Here is a 17,726-nt window from a genome sequence, read left to right on the forward strand (position 1 = left end):
AACGACTCCCTAGGATTAATTCCTTTCCGACTTACCCCCTGGACAAATTCCTTGACCGATTGTTGTCTTGCCCTTCAACAAATTTTCGCAGTTTCTCCCCTTGGTGACTTTCAGCGATAGCCTTCACTGATTATAGAGAGAACAGGTCGACCGACGAAACGCTTAGTCGAACGACCAACAAAGAAGACCCTGGAATACTGGTCCGACCTGCGGAAAGCGACAGCGTCCATTCTGATGCAGCTTCGTACTGGACGAATTGGCCTCGCTGCCTACTTGACTCGCATCAATCGGCGCGAGTCAGAGAGATGTGGTTGCAATCTGGGGAACCAGACCGTCGATCATATCTTGCTTGAATGCCCACTACTCCAAGATGAGCGCAACTGGATGAGAAACGCTCTGTCCGACCGCGGAGTTGCTCTGCGACGCGACGAGCTCCTGACGCGGCCAGAGGCTCGCATAATTGTGGCCGAATTCATGGTCCGGACAGGTCTCTTAAACCAGTTTCAAGCAGTTGACTCATTGGCTCTCGGCACGGAAAAAGGCGACGAAAATGGATGACCCCTCAGGACAGTGTGACGGAAGGAGAAGGATGGTGCCCGTTAGGAGTGCAGTGCCAGGTCCACTGTACTCCCTTGATGCAAGCGAGCGCAGGAGCGGCAGCCGACGGCCCAGAGGGCTGCGCAGATGAAGGCGGTGGAGGATGAAGTAGATCAGAGAATGAAGTCTGATTGTGGAAAGGAGAGTGGGTAGAGGGGAAGCGACGTTCTTTTTGGATTTCTTTTGTTTATTTTGTCTATTTTGTCATGTTTGCATACATTCCCGGGCGACCAATCAGGGGCTTGCGTTGCAGGCCAGGGAAACAATCTTTCAGTGGGCTGGCGACCACCTTCAAGCTGTCGGCAGGCCTGACAGCACTCCCGCATAGCAGCATATATTTAGAGCAAGCTACATCGGGCAAATGAATTCATCATCATCATCATCATAGCCTTCACTGATGACAGATGCCAAGTTCTAAATGATTCTTCGCAGGCATGCAGGCATGCGGAAGAAGTTTATCGTCTTGGCACTGAACGAAATTACTACGCATAAGAAGAGACCGGATCGGACCTCAGGGTTGCAGCTTGCCTGTCAACTTGAGCATGCACCGGGATGCACTAAACTAAAAAGGCATATATGCGATAGGCTTTGAGTTCCCGAATATCTCATGGTATCTGGTCTGTCTTAGCATACATAGGACGGTATGCTTATCGTATAGGAAAGTATGCTTATCGTACAGTTCATTGAGCCTCTCTAAAGTTGCGACCGCCTGGATCGCGCGGATCATAGAATAGTCGGGCTAACAGAGAACTAAGTCTTATCCCCACAATCGTGGGACCTAGGGGTGCTTATGGAGCGTACAGAATATGCGAAGCTTGGGTGGGTCTCTTGACTGCTTGGCTCGCAGCGTCAGCGAACGATTACCCGACGAGTGACCGTCCTTCCCGTTTAACCCTTCCCTATGCCAGTAGTGCGATCACAACGCTGTGGAGAACCAGGTCACAAAACTTGAGAGAGGGAATGATAACTGTCGGAGAATAATCCAAGACTGCAAAATTTAAACAATTAAATCTTAACACTAGGCTAATATTTGTGTTGGGCTGAAATTGAGAGTTGTTAATATTCCTGGTCTCATAATATTATCTGTCTGGAGAATTTCTAACTGTTCGGTTTCAACGGAGATAAGGGCGAGCCATGAGATGGTTCAACCGGTCATCAAAGATTTGGCATTTGATGCCTGAGGCTATAAGTGACTTAGCGGGTTGAAAAAAATTCTGGCCGTCGAGCTGGGGGTGCTGGGGTATTACCAACGCACGTGATTATGACTCACCTGAAAGGTGTGCAGGGATATGGTGGTGTCTGGCCAATCGATTCAATTCCTTAATCACCCTCTATTTTCAGAGGCAACGGTTAAACAGCAGATTGTGTTCATCTGTTTTTGGCGAGCTTTGGCTGCCATTCTCCTCTGCCTGTCAATGGTCCATCGCTATTAACCATCGAATGACCACTTCACCAGAACCACCTGTGCAGATATCTACTGTTAATCTGAATTATTATTCCTATAATCAGTTACTTTCTCATCGGTCACCACTTTCCTCCGTTCCATCAACCGTGTTTTTTTCGTTCCCTCCATTTGTGCCTATCCATTAATCAACGACATCCAACACATCTCTCTTTCCCCGTTTGATCAACTATTTTCGCACCAGAAAGTGTTGACCTAATTGAGTGCATTGCAATACATATGCTGACGTTAGATTTGAACAACACGTAGGTTCAACGGATGTTACGCGATATTAACTGGTCATCGTTAGTAGAACGGAACACTTGCCTGATTCCCAAGCCTCCTTTGTTGCAGCTTCTGCGGGGCGATATGGAAACATGATTTTGGACGCGGCATGTCAGGGCTACAAAGGCTACATGCTTGCCGTTATTGGAGAATACTTTGGCGGGGCTTTGCCGAGTTTTTCCGCTCCGGACGATGCGTTGTCCATGTGCAATCTCAACCTCACGCACGCTGGAACCCAGTCCAGCATGATTTCTGCGAAGACCGAAGCAAGAAGTCGACGATAATGGCCAACAAGATAGACAACTATACCGCAAATATCGTGCGTCTTTCTCGATTTCTCCCCGGATACGACCAGCTCTCTGGAAACTCTACTGAGAAAGTGAGCGTTTCCCTCGTCGATTTGGAAGAAAATGGAAATTTCCACGTTCACGAATCCCAGTCTTGGGATTCTAACTCATCCCAACGGGATCTTTCTGCCTGGCTTACTGGAGAAGCCAATGGAGTGGCCACGAGATACATTTTGATGGAGGACATTATCCCCTGGATCTGCGCGCCATTAGGGGCGACATTCGACTTGGATCCTCAATTCTTCGTTGACCACATGGGCAATCAAGCTCCTACTGTTAGCTTATGGGGAACCCCCAGAAGCGCTCATTGGAACACTTGGAATCTTCGCAAGCCATATCTCTCCTCTCGCTGGTATCGACCTGTAGCCTATCGGAAGCCCGGTAGTCGATCTAAACGCAAGAGAACGGAGACGTAGTCCACACAAATACACCCAGTGGTCGGAGGAGAAAAAGGTGAAGTACAGGTAAAGCAGTTCCTGCCCAATTCAAGCGTGTTCCGGTCCGAGTTGGACTTATCCGAGCTCGTGGTTCCCGGCTTCCGGCCTGGCCGAATTACAGCTATTGAAGAGCGGGTGTCCATCTACCACGTCGAGAAGGATAGGCGCAGACATGGTGCGTTACGATCGAAGAACGCTTCGCAGCTACTAATATTATCACAGTGATTATAATCTCGGATCCAATTCCGACATGTCGTCAACAACGCTGGACCACAATCCATCACAATCCTTTGCATGAGACAGAACCTAGCATCGCCCCATTGGAGGCAGAAATCCACATCTCTACGTTATATAAATGCCTGGTACCTCGAATCCCTCCAGACATTAGGACCAGCCAGTTGATATAAAGTACACCGGATAGCGCACTTCGCTCATTCTTGAGACTGTGTTATCCACAACATCATGCCTCCGTGATTATGCTCAACGCCCAATTCCAAATGAACTGTTACTTGAGGAATGCCTTTTCCATATAATTGTCTCAGATACTCAGGGCTTGCTTTATCTACTTCACCACGTGCGAGGTACTATTGTTACGGCGGTGGTCCCACAAAATGCTGAACTCGAAGATATATTTGCCCTACGGACATTTATTGCCAACATTCAGTCGCAGGTGCCTGATCTAAAGTCCGAGCTTGAGCAGGGCTTGGGAGCCCTGCTAGAACTGTTTCCAGCAGACGAAGCTCACCGCACAGCCAGTGCTCAAGTTAAAATCCAGTTTGAGCACATCATCCTGGATCTTAGCAGGTCTCTTGATTCGATTACAGGAGCAGTTCAATTCATGGAAAGCCAGAGAGCAATTCTTGAGGCTGAGAGCATCACCCGCTTGACGGAACTGGCGTTCTTCTTCATTCCCCTTTCTTTTTCAGCCGCGCTATTTTCAATGCAGGTCCGGGAACTGTCCCAGCCTCTGCCACTGGCCTACTTCGTTGCTTTTGCCCTCTCACTCAGTGCAACCACATATACCCTGCGACTTGTTGTGCGCAGTTCGTGGATGCAACGGAAGAAACAAGAAGTGTTAACCTCCGTCAGAAAACATAGCTCTCTGCCTCCAAGCGCACGAGTAGCGAATTCAGCTGTTATTGCGTGGATGATTACCCAGGCGGTAGTCAAGCCTATCGCTAGGATGATTATCCATGTTATTTTCTCTGACTACATCGGGGCTTTCTATCAAGTGCGCTATCTCGTGCTAGTGCTTACAGTCCTACTACCTTGCTTAGTAGCCCCCCCTCTTGCAGTTTTATGGACTCGTCAGATCAATTTGGACCTCAAGATCGGGCTGACATTCGCCATCTTGCTTCTTACGTTGTGTATCCTTGCGCTGGTCATTCTTGCCATACCCACCACCCGAGAGCAGATCAAAAGTTTGCTTCCAAGCCAGCCGCCAGACAGTCTTCCAAGGAATACCAGCTCAAGAGAGCCAGAGCGACCAGACTTAGGTATGTTCGTCAACAAGGGCTTGCACTGTGGATACACTAACCATGTGATGCAAAGCAACAGTCGGTTCCTACTTTTCCTCGTCAAGCACAGTCTATATATAGAGCCACTAGAATCATGACGGCAAATACTGTTGGCGCTGTTTGTTGCTGGGGAGGCGCCCTACTGCGAACCCAAAACCAACGGCCGCTCTCTTGCGGGGTCTAATTATGATACAGTACACAAGGGGACGGTCGCGCAGGGGACGAGTAGCCTGGTGTATCTTTGAAAGAGCCACTAGTTCATATGCGTGTAGCAGAGTAGCGCAAGACGACGAGGATCTGCCTGATGTGACTGAGACTACTCCAAGATGGAGAAAGGAGTGACAGCAGACCAATCACAAGTTGCCTTTCTACACTCACTTAAAGTCTCAAGGCGTCTAAGCAAGTGTCCGTACATGAAGGCTTGTACCACACAAGCCCTTCTAGTCTCGCCAGCTGCAGCTGAGCTGCTCTTAGTACACTGTACCTTTAGAGCAAAAGAGCTACCGAACAATCTTAAATCGTCTCTGATAGCGGTCTGTTTCCCTAGTTGAGCCTAGCACTTCTCTGAGCAGTATGAAGAGCCACGCTAATCTCTTCCAGTTTTGTAAGCTTTAAGCTGAAGCCCTGTTGCCTGGTGGTCATGAATGAACAACTCAGAGGAGCGCCTGAGTCTGACTCTTTGTTGGGTCCCCGCCAATGATTTGATCATCGACTTCTTCCTACGAGTTGCTCTGCTTCACCAAATCCAGCCCATCAGAGTATTGGCCACCCGGCAACAGAATCGCCAAACCCTTGACTCTGGCATATAATGAGAACTGGCTTTGGGAGGCCAAGCCTGGAGCCACCTATATTCTGTGCAGAATTATAGGGGAGCGGGAGAATCGGATAGGGATGACCTGAATCCAGTTGTCCGGTCTGGCCCGAGGGCTCGGAATAGAGCGGAGGTACCCACGCTATTGTCCTTGCAATCAAGGTGATGGCTAGAGACCTGGGGGGTGCGAGGGTATTACGAAAGGCTCGGGCTTGAAGTACAAGTTTTTTTTTCGCAGAAACCAAGAGAGGAGCGGTCCAAGAAAATGCGGTTTGATCGCCATCCACCTCCACGTCAGGAACATGATGCTCTGCTTTCAGACAACATATTCATCCCGATCCCGACCGCCAATTCCTTCAGTGCGGAATACCCTCAAGAGTATTACTATAGGAGCGAAGATTCCTCATCAAGCAGCAAATGCAGCTCAGTGGTATCTAATCCTTCCACCGCAAATTCCCTGCTTTGCTCACGGCCGACCACCCCCGTACTCGACGTTATTGATCCGGAAATTCTTGAACCTTCCGATTTCAGCGAAGAGAATGACCTCCAGACCTGTGATGAAACCGAAAAACTGGATTCACATACTGGCTGCCCGATTGAGGTTGATGGTAAAATGCTCCCACTCAATTATATTTCGCAGCGGGTTCTGCCAGCCCCAACCATTTCTAGTGAGCAGGCTATAATCTGCATTAGCGACGGAGTGGATGAGAATGTCAACGCTGTACAAGATGAATGCACTGTCCCTATTTCTTTCATCCATCAATCTGCTACAGTGGAAGACGAAGGCAGGAATGATGTGTTTGCCGAGGCAGAGAAAGACGCTGGAAATGAGATTGGTGGAGAAATCACTGCTGCGCGAGATAAATTCACAATTCCCCCTCTTTCAGCAGTGAGTTGCAGCACAAGGCAGAAGATGGTGGGGATGATGACTCTTTCAAGCCAAAGTATTATGGCCCCCACCCCACTCAAGTTCCCAGCGAACATGATCAGAACCTGTTGCATCCCACGCGAAGGCCAAATTCTAAAAACTTGCATCGCAGGCTCAATGCAAGGGATAGATGGAAGTTGCTTGCGCTCAAGGGCGAGAAGATGACTCTCAGACAGATTGGACCTCAATTCGCTCATCTTGACACAGATTTTCTGCGACAGGTTTGGGGAGAACTGAAGCCTTCCGAAAGATGCACCAGATCACGCACCATTAGAAGTGATAGATGGTCTTACTGTCCTGTACAAGCTTCTACCGTACAATATCGTCGAGTGTTTACTATATCGAGGAAGAACCTTATGTCTGACCATGGGCGATGCCTTGGTCTGTGCCTGTGTTCAGTTAGCGTCGGAACCCTCTATGCGTTCCAGCCATCGAAATCCGTTTTGGCCCCCCGGGCCGAAGGCGGACATAAGAGAGTCATTTCGATATTATCACCGAGAAGGGAATGTGCTCGGCTCAGGATTTCCCTTGGTGACCGAAGACTGTCATTATGACGGAAAATCTGTTTCTTATTCGGTTATTCATATAAATTGGACTTGTAGAGAGGGATCGTTCCGACATGTTTGGGGGCGAGATTCCAAATAACCAGAACCGAATGTCCCCGACCTGTTGACTCCCGCCAAGAACAATCGTCAGTTACACCACCTGCCGAGCCACCATGTGGAGTTAAGTGCGCAGTCAAAATGCGAAGGCGAGCCTCTCCCCATAATATTCTGCACATTGGAAACTGAAGAATCACCTTGCAGATTGAGGCTCGGAGCTAAGCATATGAAGTCCGATCTCTACGCATGATATTCTGCACATGGTGCCTGACATGTCCAGATGCTTACATTTCATAGCCGGTCTTTCTCGACCACTTCCTTGAAACAGAATTATATTTATGACGTATTTAAACTAGATACCCCTTCCACGAGCAGAACAGCTTGTTCCCTTCCTCGTTATATGTCTGTACATTGACATTCAAAGCCAAGAATCCGTATGGGCTAACCCGGCTATTATTCTGCCCCTAAAATCCCTGCTCGATCCAACAATGCAAAGTGCTTCGCTTGAAGCCTCCTTCCCGAAGAGGCCGTAGTTCAAGAATTGGACCTTGTAGGCTGTGTTTAATCCAAAGCAGATCGCCCGGCCCCCACACCAAACAATACGCCAAACCACGGCGACCCCGAGTTAGGCAAGCAGAGTACTCCGTAGTCCAGTTCATGGGCTTCTACCTAGTAGCTAGTTTCGCAGCTCATGAAAATGGCCCCCGCGAGCACGTTGTATCCAGGCCCTCGTTTGCGCTAATTCTGTTGATACAGTGCAGTCGGGCTGTCCGTGACCCGACGATCACCATAACCGAGATCAGCTCTACAGTCTCCACTCTATATGATGGGGGCCATTTTGAGAGCGACGATACGAGGTGCAACGAAGTGCAATGTACCGACCGGCGAAGGTATAAATACCCTCGTCAGAGACTCCCAAACGCTCCTCACCTTCTCAGATCATTCATTCAGTTAGAGCAGTCCAACACAGCCCTTTTTCAAATACCTCAACCTCAACCTCAACCTCAACTTCTATCTTCCACAAAGCGCAAGACATGCTGAAAATGCGCTGGCAACTCCCAACAACTCTCCTACTCTCCACCCTCAGCGCGACCCCCGCCCTGGCCGGGCAGGAAGTGGTCGCCGTTTGGAGCAGCTCAACCTTCAGCACCAGCGGCAAAACAGGCACACACAACTTCTCCGCCGGCTTCGCGCTGGTTAACCAGGACGGTGAGAGCATCTACAGCGAAGCATACCCGGACGGGTACAACCCGTGTACCTTCGTGGGTCAAGAATTCCAGCTCGAAAAAGGATGTTTCGGCGGGGCATGGTACTCGTTCCGGTGCCAGGCAACCCAAACCGGCATCCCGCAGCAGTGTGAGGTGAGGGGACCGGAGGGGAACACTGTCGGGACCGGGGAGGGTGAAGATCAAACGGATTTCTTCGGGGTGGGGATTGCGAAGTCTGGCGCTTGCAGAGTGAAGTTCGAGTTGGTGGATGGGATTGCCTGTGGCGCGGACGCAGCGGGGTTTTCAGCACATCATAGCGAGTTCTAGGTAACTAATGGAATGGCCTTCTGTATCTACTCGGGTTTTAAACCGTATACATGGACTTTTTATCACGATGTGGGGAGCAGTTCGGTCGAATGGACTCTGGAGAACAGACAAGCTATGTACATAACCGGAGAATGGACACGATGAACAAAGTCTGGAGTACGCATCCGCTATTTCTCCGGCTTCTCCGGCGCTGGCAAACAGCAAATGTAATAAGCACGACGTATTTCCTTCACTCTCGGCAGGCGTCTGTCAATCCAATCTTATACACTGCGGATTTCTACACATTCCTAGGAAGTCCAGCTTAAAAAAACGAAAGCTCACCTCCGATCCCACTCCCAAACGCAAAATCCTCCAGAACAGTCGGGACGACCAGGTCCGCCAGCATCTCTGACCGCGTATCTGGTTGCGCACCCTGGCCATTGAACAGGGAGTAAAAGAAATCCCCGCCCTCAGTAGCTGGAGTAACATCCGGTAGAATGAAGCCAGTAGCTGAATCAACGCTTCCACCACCTGCCGGACCCAGTGTTGAGTTGCTGCCTCTAACCAGAGAACTGCCGAGCGCGAACTGCGTACCTTGTATCCCAGTGTATTGAATCGGCTGCTGCCGCCCAAGTGGTAGTTCGTTGACAGACTCATCATTAACAGTATCAATCGAAGAACGATATAGGTGGAGAAGCTGTTGTTTGGCCAATCCTGTTCAATCAACAGAAAGGATAGTGTTAAATTCAACACCTATTCACCACTTTCAGCGGCCTCATATTGAAATAAAATGAATTTTAATTCCTATTTCACCACTTTCTCCCATTATCATTCGTTGACTTCACAGTTGGGCAGTCCTTTATGTCCCTAGGACCAACTGAGTTCATTTAATCTGATCAACATAGTATAGACTGGTATCAATTAATTGAGAATGAACGGTAGCCGTGACAGGAATGCCAGTCAACTACCTCTCTGGCCCTCACAAACAAATGCGGTGTGATGAAGTGAAGCCGGACTCACTTTCCTAAGCTGGACGGACTTGAAGGGGCGATTCTTGAAAGCACTAACGTGATTCCCGGCTAGCCGGTCATCCCGGCTACGCGGTCACCCCATCAAAATTCAAAATTTGTAAAATCTTCAACAACGATTTTAATACCCAAAAAAGATTGAATTTTGCTGTTTAAACTTTCTGTGGACATCTAGAGATATTGTGATCTTGTTTTCCACACCCAGAACAGGTTATCCGGCGTCGTATAGCAGGTAAAACCGGTAGTGAAAGTTCAACAGTAGGTTGTGGAGCAGCTACGAGACCAGATATATATTCACCTGCACCACCTCCTTCTCCACCAACAGGATGTATGATATCCAAAACTTCGGTCAAACTGCCTTCATGAGCAATTTGCCTTCTAGATCTAGCTCTTTTCTTCACCTGTTTTTTGTTTGCCTCCCGTAAACGCTTGATTTCATCCTTCATTAAGATATGCGAATGAAGCATTTTGACAGTCATGTTATAATACTGTTGATCTCGCTTAGTGGGCGAAGAGATCTTATCTGTGACTGAATATAGGCCAGAATCGAGCCTAGATTTCCTTTTTTTGAGTTGTTTGGTTGTCTGAGGGATACCGGCAGAGATATTGCTATCAGAAGTTGAACCCTGTGAGGTTGGTCGATCCGGGAGAGGTGGTGACTGAAGACGAATATTGAGCTTTTCTAGCACGCGATTCGGGTCTAAGGGAACTAAACCAGTAGCCGCAAAGGCATTCTGAATAGTAGCCTCTTTAAAAGCGTGCCCTCGTGTTTGTGGAAAAATCTCTAGGAAGTCGTCTTTCTCAATAGAATCGATACCCAATCTCATATACTCTGCAACTTCCGTGCCGTAAAGCTTCTTTAGAACAGCAAAACAGCCAACATCCAAAGGCTGTAAAAGATGAGAGGCATGCGAAGGCATACAAATCGGAATGATGTTGTTTTCTTTGCAGATCTGGTCGAATCTGGCTGTAAGATGGCTGTCGTGGCCATCAAGGACTAGAAGTCTGAACTTCCCTTTGTCTGACTTGTTGTATGTGGAATAAAGTGTTTCTGGAGCCAATCTAATCCAATATCATTGCTAGTCCAGCCTCTAGGACTAACATTAAGAGCCCACTGCTTTGGAAGGTGATCGAACCATCTAGCCATGAAGTTCTTGCCTTTGAAAATGATGTATGGTGGAAGGGCCCTCCCAGATGCGCAGATAGTTTCGATAACTGTGACCCATTCACGATTCCCAGGCTGCAAAACACCCCTCCGACCATGGAAAAATGCTTGCGTGATAACCTTCGAAGTCGCATTTATCCCCATGGAAAGCCACATTCGTCAAAGTTGTAGATATCGTCCGAAATAATGCCATTTTCTCGGATTGTTTTCTCAACCAGCTTAAACCACTCAATTATTATGGCTGGGTCCTCATTCTCGGCCCTCTTGTAGTCATATTTGCGTGAGAAACGAGTTTTCAGGCCTGGATGCCTTTTAATAAACTCAGTTGGCCAATTTTTACCCACAGTTGGTGGGTTTGAAGAGGAGCTAGAACCGCGAGATTGCAGCAGTAAACTAGCCATATCTCTTAACATAGAGATTGTGAGAGCTGCACCTCTCTGATCCATAGATATTAACCAATCCTGGATAGAGTCCTCTTCAAGCTGAGTAAATTTATACAGAGCTGAGCGAGTACCGGACTGACTTTTTCGCCCTTGGATCCTAGCACCGAGAGTTGTACGTGGGACATAAAAGACCGAGCAGCAGCAGCGACCGAGGTAAATCTGCCATTCTGAATAGCTTTGATAGCAAGCAGAATACGACCTTCCTGTTGAATTGATTTTTGAGCTTTTTCTGAGCGTTTTGGAGGCATGGTGTTTGTTTGAAAACAGAGGGTTACTACGGAGACGAAAATTGCGAGGCGGTGACCGCGTAGCCGGGATGACCGGCTAGCCGGGAATCACGTTAGAGATTAATCATTTAGCTAATCATGTCTCACAAGCGCCATCGCCCCCGACCTAGCTTTCAATTCAATCTCTATCTAATCAGATCAACGATCTCAAGATTGAAGATGAATCGAATCATCTAAAAATAGAAGGTCAGTCGAATTATCTCCAGATTAAAGATCAATCTGATCTCAAACGATATGCGGCAAATAATTCATTTCGGCCGAAAAGTCTCAGTGGTTCATATGATCTTTGGCATATCAGACTCGGACATGCTGGAAAAGACGTCTTATCTCATGTCCAGGATCATACAGAGAACATCTCAGTTGACTCGAACTCGACACTATCTGATATCTGTGAAACAATCAAGATTGGACGATCTAATCGACAGATTTCTCGACAACCTTTCGAGTACACCAGACCATTCGAAGCTATCCACTAGGACTTATCTTTATTTGGAAAATTAGCTGCCAAAACGAACTATGTCTCATTCCGTTGACCAGTAACGAAGTATCAAATTGGTGAAGATATTACTCGAAAAACTGACTCGCCCGAATCACTGATCGCCCAGATCAATTTCGTCGCAAGTCAATTTCATCTTAAAATCCAGACTATTCACTGCGATGGCGAACGATCGCATATTCCGTCTATCACATATGAGGTCAGAAAATGTGGTATCAAATTTGAGACCACTCCACTATATCAACCAGAGCAAAATGGTTATGCAGAACGCTATGGCGGTATGATCTCATCGATGCGAAGACAGATGTTGATTCAAGCGAGTCTACCATCGAATCTTTGGCACGAAGCATGCAAAACGGCAATCTATATCCAGAATCGCATCCCACATCGAAGAATTCGAACCAGAACAATGACCATCCTGTCTCACGAATAAACCTGATCTATCGAATCTTCGAGTATTCGGATGTAAAGCTTTCGTCCGAATTAACAACATTCCCCGACTCGAAAAAAATGAACACTCGAGCAGAAATCGGCTATATAGTCGGTTATGACGCCTCGAATATCTGGAGAATTTGGATGCCTGAAAAAGGAAGGGTTATAAGGGCCCGAGACATCGAATTTGATGAAAACAAGTTCTATAAGCCTAATCACCAGCCATCCAAAAACATCAGCATTATCAACGATCAATCTCAGCAGATTTGATTACTCGACCATGATGAAACGAAACCAATCCTCGAAGATATTGATATACCTAACACTTCCTAGTCACCAGAACAGACAAATAGAAATAAAACAGATCCACAAGATCTAACCCTTAGTGATATACTAGAAACGCCACCTGATTCTGGAAAATCGGATGAATCAGATGATCGAGATGATCAGGTTAGTCAGGAAAACCAAACGCATCAGAACCCAGAAATACGAACACATCAATACACAGCAATTCAACTATTCGTTCTGATCGATAACTCGAATATTGACATATCAGATTATCAACCTCTCACTTTCAAGTAATCTCGGAAACGTGATCGATTCACCAACGCCAAAAGAACCAGAAGGAAAATATCAAGGTCTCAATCTGATACCATTCATCTGAGCATTCTCAACATATCAGATTGATCAACCTAAGAAAGTGGCAATTTCTGCAGCTCCACCAGCACCATCAGATTACTGAAACTTGCGAATCACACTTTCCGACGACAGTTCCTCGAGGCAAAGGAAATTGAGTTTACCAAACTGGTTCAGATGCAAGCATTCGTCACATACACAATCAAAGGTGTGCATCAGTCTCATTCAAAACAGTGCGAATCAGATGAATCAAAACCGTTCAGATCAGATAGATCATCTGATTCGAAGACCTGCCCGAAACATCAGATTATACCAATGCGATAGGTCTTCGCTTATAAATCTGATGAAAATGGTTATATCTCGAAGTTCAAAGCACGACTCTGCGTTCGTGGGGATATGCAGATTCCAGATAACCGAAATACGAGGACAAGCACACTCGCGGCGAGAACGTTTCGGACCTTGATTGCTATCCTCACAGTATTCAATCTGGAAATATATCAGATAGATGTGGTAAATGCGATCTTGAACAGTGTACTCGACCAAGACGTATATTGCCACTATCTACCAGGTATAGGAGTGAGAGGAAAATGTCTGAGACTGAAACGCGCAGTATATGGTCTCAGGATTGCTGGCAAACGATGGGAGGATGATATCAGATCAAAACTCATCTCCCTAGGATTCACACATTACCTAGATAATCCATGCCTATATTCAGATAGGAAGATGCTGAATATGGTGTTTGTTGACGATTTCGCAATCTACTGTCGATCTGATACTCGACATGCGATCAAGATCAAACGAAAGCTGCAGGAACAATTCGAGATGAAAGATCGTGGTGAACTTACTCAATTTATTGGCATCCAGATAACACTGATCGAGCGAATCGGAAAACATGGCTCGATCAATCCGCGTATATCGAGAAGATAACGGCCAAATTTCACCTACTTCACTATCGAACTCCTCGAGTTCTGCTTTCACCTGATATCCTTAATTTGACCTCAAATAAAGAGAGATCAAATCAAGAGAAATCAGACCAAGAGAGATTAGATGATAAGTTCATCAAACTCTATCAACAGAAAAGCGGCTCTACCCTCTTCCCCGCTCTCTGGACTCGACCAGACATTGCATTCGCGAATCAGCTTCTCGCGAGATTTCTCACAAAACCCACAGCAAAACATATGAATGCGATCGATCATCTAATCTCATATTTATATGGGACGAGAGATCTTGCTATTTGTTATGATGGGATGAGAGAATATGCTGAAGTGTTCACCGCAGCATCAGATGCAAGCTTCGCTGATAATCCAGATCGAAAGAGTTCAGAAGAATTTATATTCGGTTTGTTTAGCGGCCCGATTGACTGGATGGCCCGAAGACAGAGAATGATAACAACCTCGAACACGGAAGCAGAACTACTAGCCCTTTCGCCGGCTAGTAAACAGCTATATTAGACGATGAGACTGTTCTCTTTTATCGAGTTTGACCCAGAGCATCAATTCCTTATCAGATATGATAACAAACAGACTGTTGATCTGCTAGCACAAGAAAGATCAGTTTTCCAGACCAAATTGCGTCATGTTGACATCCACCAACTTTGGATAAGACAGGAAGTTCAGGCTAAGCGACTCAGTATCAGATGGGTCTAGTCATCTGAAATGATCGCTGATGGTCTGACGAAGCTATTCTCGAGAGAAAAACATGCTAGGTTTATCGAACAACTTATGATGGAACAAACTCGAGACCCTTGATCTCAAAAAGAAAAGAGAAGGTATGTTGGAAGTCAAAGTAGTTTAACACCTGACTTCCAAGGCCGTGATGTAATTCTGATCAGTTCACGGGGACTTAAAACTCAGAAGAGAGTCAGCCCGTGGATAAAAGGAAAAATATGAGCTTTAATAATTTACCCGCTTTTTGCTTACTGTGTTTGTCTGCTCGTTTGCTTCTATTTTAGTCGATTTATACGAGATTGATACGCTTCATGCTTCTATGCCACTAATGGCGCAGACTGACGAGTCTGTTCGAGCAGGGACCGTTAATGGTTCATGCACAAAAGCAAGTGCTGCAAAGGAGAGTGTAAATATTGTGTTATATATTACACTGGGTCGCCCTGGTTCAGCCACTATATTAGGAAGGGCGAGGTGGGCTCACTTAAGGCAGGCGGTAAAAGGTCGACATGGATACTGAACGATACGTGAATGTCAGGCAACCATTTTATCCTGCATATTGGCATAGCAATATCATAAGTAACTGGTGTTTTTGCACTAGAACTCAGATATTTTCTCCACAAACCATCCAGTGACCAGTCCCTGCCGTATTCACTTCCTGATCCAATCGTACATTCTGTACGCCATTGATCGGGAAGGACAATCAACTAGACGGTAAAAAGCTGTCCCTGGAGCAAACCGTTTCATAACGGAGCACAGATCTCTCTCGGTTAATCCAGGACTAGTTTGATATGTGGACTAAAGGTCCATTTTGTAGGTACTATCTGGAAGACCCGACTTTCTTCATTATTTCACGCGGCAAATTCGACCTCTGAGATTTTGACTAGGTAGGCAGCTCAGTGTAGGAGAGACAGATACTGTTCCGAATAGATCCAGATTCCCTTGCGACCTTAATGGCATTTCGAATGGCATCGTAATAGTATTCACGGGATTCTTCGGTAGTTAAACCTCGAGCCAGTACAGACTCTATCCATTCTTCCTCTTCTATAGTCCGACAGAACCATACATTCAGAGATTCCAACGTAGGAAACTCCGTGAAAATAGAGGATAACGCAATGCGTTCAAGATCGCTTCCCACAATATTGCGCTGCTCTTCGCAGATGTCGCGCAAAACATCGTAAGCCAGCATGTATGAAGGAAATTCGCAAAGAAAGGAATCCCGGCCGAATACACAGTCAACATAGTCATCAGGGGTCAATATCTCAGAACCGAAGCTCTCAAAGTTCAGAATTTCTAGACGACGAATGTTAATACTACCATGCACAGGGATAGAAAAATGGAATATACCTGGCTTGAGGATTTCCGGGGCGACGTATGTTAAGGAGACAACATATTGGCGTATATCGGAGCCCGAGAGGCGTTTTAGGCCATTCAACCCGGTTTTGGAAAATTCAAATTTGACTGCGCGGAAGAGCACGGGAAGAGACGCTGCCCTGAGCCGCTTGTTGACGCAGGATAACACTTCAATATCCCAAGGTCCGAGGTATCCCACGACTCGGGAGAGAATGGAGGAATGGAGGAGATCAAGACGAGCTTTAGGACCATTCATAATCAGCGACAGGACTGGCGGTTGCGTCCGAGATTCTATGCCAGTACAACAAGTGGACAAAAACGGGCCTGTATTGTGGGAATGAGCCCCTGGACTTAAAGAGGCTCACTGATTAAAGAGGTTCTCCCGATGCAGACTTATACGATTACTACTGGGTCTGCCGTAATTGATGAATGATTGGATGAAGTTTAATGTGCAAGAATATCCAGTGAAGACCAGTTGCGAGTGGTTTCAAGCGCACGGACCTCCCTCAGCTCGCAGACCGCGTCTCAATAGTCCCACCAATACCCCCGCTCATCTTGCGAGGAACCTGCCAAGTTCACCACAATCGTTTAACACAGTTATTCTCCAGCCAATAACCAGACGACGATACCCTCCTGAGAAAGGGCCTCACAATTGCTTTGCTTCTGGTAAGATGAAATTAGACCCGTGGAATGCATTGGCCGCTTGTATCATGCTGCTCGCGTTCTAGTTTTTAATGAGAGTTAAGAGCTCGGACTAGCCAGGTTAAGCGAGGTCGGGCTACCGTTCTGGAATCGTGACTAGTGTCTGACTTTCATTCTGAATTTCTGACTGAAATCATCCTTGATGTCTCACCTTCCCTCACAAAGTGGAGCGGAGGAGAAGCGCGTGCCAAGATAGATTGGTTAGCTGTCAGTCACTCTTTCCCTTTCTCCACGGCACCGAGTTTAGTGAGGATGGAGTGCAACCGCAGCCGATATCCCTGCCGGTCGCGAAGGCGTCAAGGAGTAAGATCGGATTCTTGTGCGATTTTATTCCCATTTTGACTTTGGTGGGGATCAGTGTTGTTCTAATATAATAGAGCTGATACTTGAGATGGTACTGTAATATCCGATGAAATTTAGTAGGATTGATCGCCACTATTCGGAGAGGGCAATTTGTTCGTGACCAGCTGCGGGCTTCCTCGTTTTCTGGACGGTGGTTGCTTTGTAACTCGGATGGCTGTTAGTGCTGGACCTGTCGACGCTTCTTCAAGTGTGCATATCGACACGAGCGGTGTAAAGACTGAGAAGAGAAGGAATTGAAAGTCGGTCGGTCATATTTGATTGTAATTATTCCTGGTATACCATATACAGATTGTAGATATTAAAGTCTTTGGATCGTAGAGAAATGTCAGGCAAATGTGTTTACCACCTTTTACGGAAATATTTACACCCCAGTCGGATGGAATAGTGCAATGTTGCATCCCAGGTCAATCCACGTACAAGGTACGGCACCGCAACACTGGACAAGGCTAATCCAGGCAAGTATTATGGTCCGTTCCGTGGATGCACGCCGTTACGAGCGGCCCAATGGTGAACCGACTATAGCGACCTGCATAGAGGCTAAGGAAATCGGGCATTGTTAGGAGATGCGCTGCCCCATTTCTCTATCTTTTCTCTCTCTTTTTTACCCCCCTTTGTCGAGTCAGTGTTTGTGGGGGCGTTTCTTTGTTCCTTGTGACTGCCTAAACAACACAATCATAT

At 46.8% G+C, this 17,726-nt stretch overlaps 3 protein-coding genes across 3 annotated transcripts; 2 read left to right on the forward strand and 1 right to left on the reverse strand.

Annotated features, from left to right (window-relative positions):
* Nucleotides 1-2,606: 2,606 nt before the first annotated feature.
* Nucleotides 2,607-4,869, forward strand: N7532_001951 (uncharacterized protein; the record flags this gene model as incomplete). Its single annotated transcript, XM_056614445.1, has 5 exons — nt 2,607-3,051; nt 3,106-3,282; nt 3,330-3,469; nt 3,529-4,603; nt 4,820-4,869. 5 exons carry the CDS (start codon nt 2,607-2,609, stop codon nt 4,867-4,869), a joined length of 1,887 nt encoding a protein of 628 aa, XP_056479486.1.
* A 3,139-nt stretch (nt 4,870-8,008) lies between these two features.
* N7532_001952 (uncharacterized protein) lies at nt 8,009-8,500 on the forward strand (the record flags this gene model as incomplete). Its single annotated transcript, XM_056614446.1, has 1 exon — nt 8,009-8,500. One exon carries the CDS (start codon nt 8,009-8,011, stop codon nt 8,498-8,500), a length of 492 nt encoding a protein of 163 aa, XP_056479487.1.
* A 7,013-nt stretch (nt 8,501-15,513) lies between these two features.
* On the reverse strand, nt 15,514-16,239 carry N7532_001953 (uncharacterized protein; the record flags this gene model as incomplete). The annotated part of the gene is made up of 2 exons (XM_056614447.1): nt 15,514-15,923; nt 15,978-16,239. The coding sequence occupies 2 exons, from the start codon at nt 16,237-16,239 to the stop codon at nt 15,514-15,516; spliced, it is 672 nt and encodes a 223-aa protein (XP_056479488.1).
* Nucleotides 16,240-17,726: the final 1,487 nt, after the last annotated feature.

Source organism: Penicillium argentinense (assembly GCF_028826775.1).
Source record: "Penicillium argentinense strain IBT 30761 chromosome Unknown utg000002l_segment0_segment0, whole genome shotgun sequence".
Taxonomy (NCBI): domain Eukaryota; kingdom Fungi; phylum Ascomycota; class Eurotiomycetes; order Eurotiales; family Aspergillaceae; genus Penicillium; species Penicillium argentinense.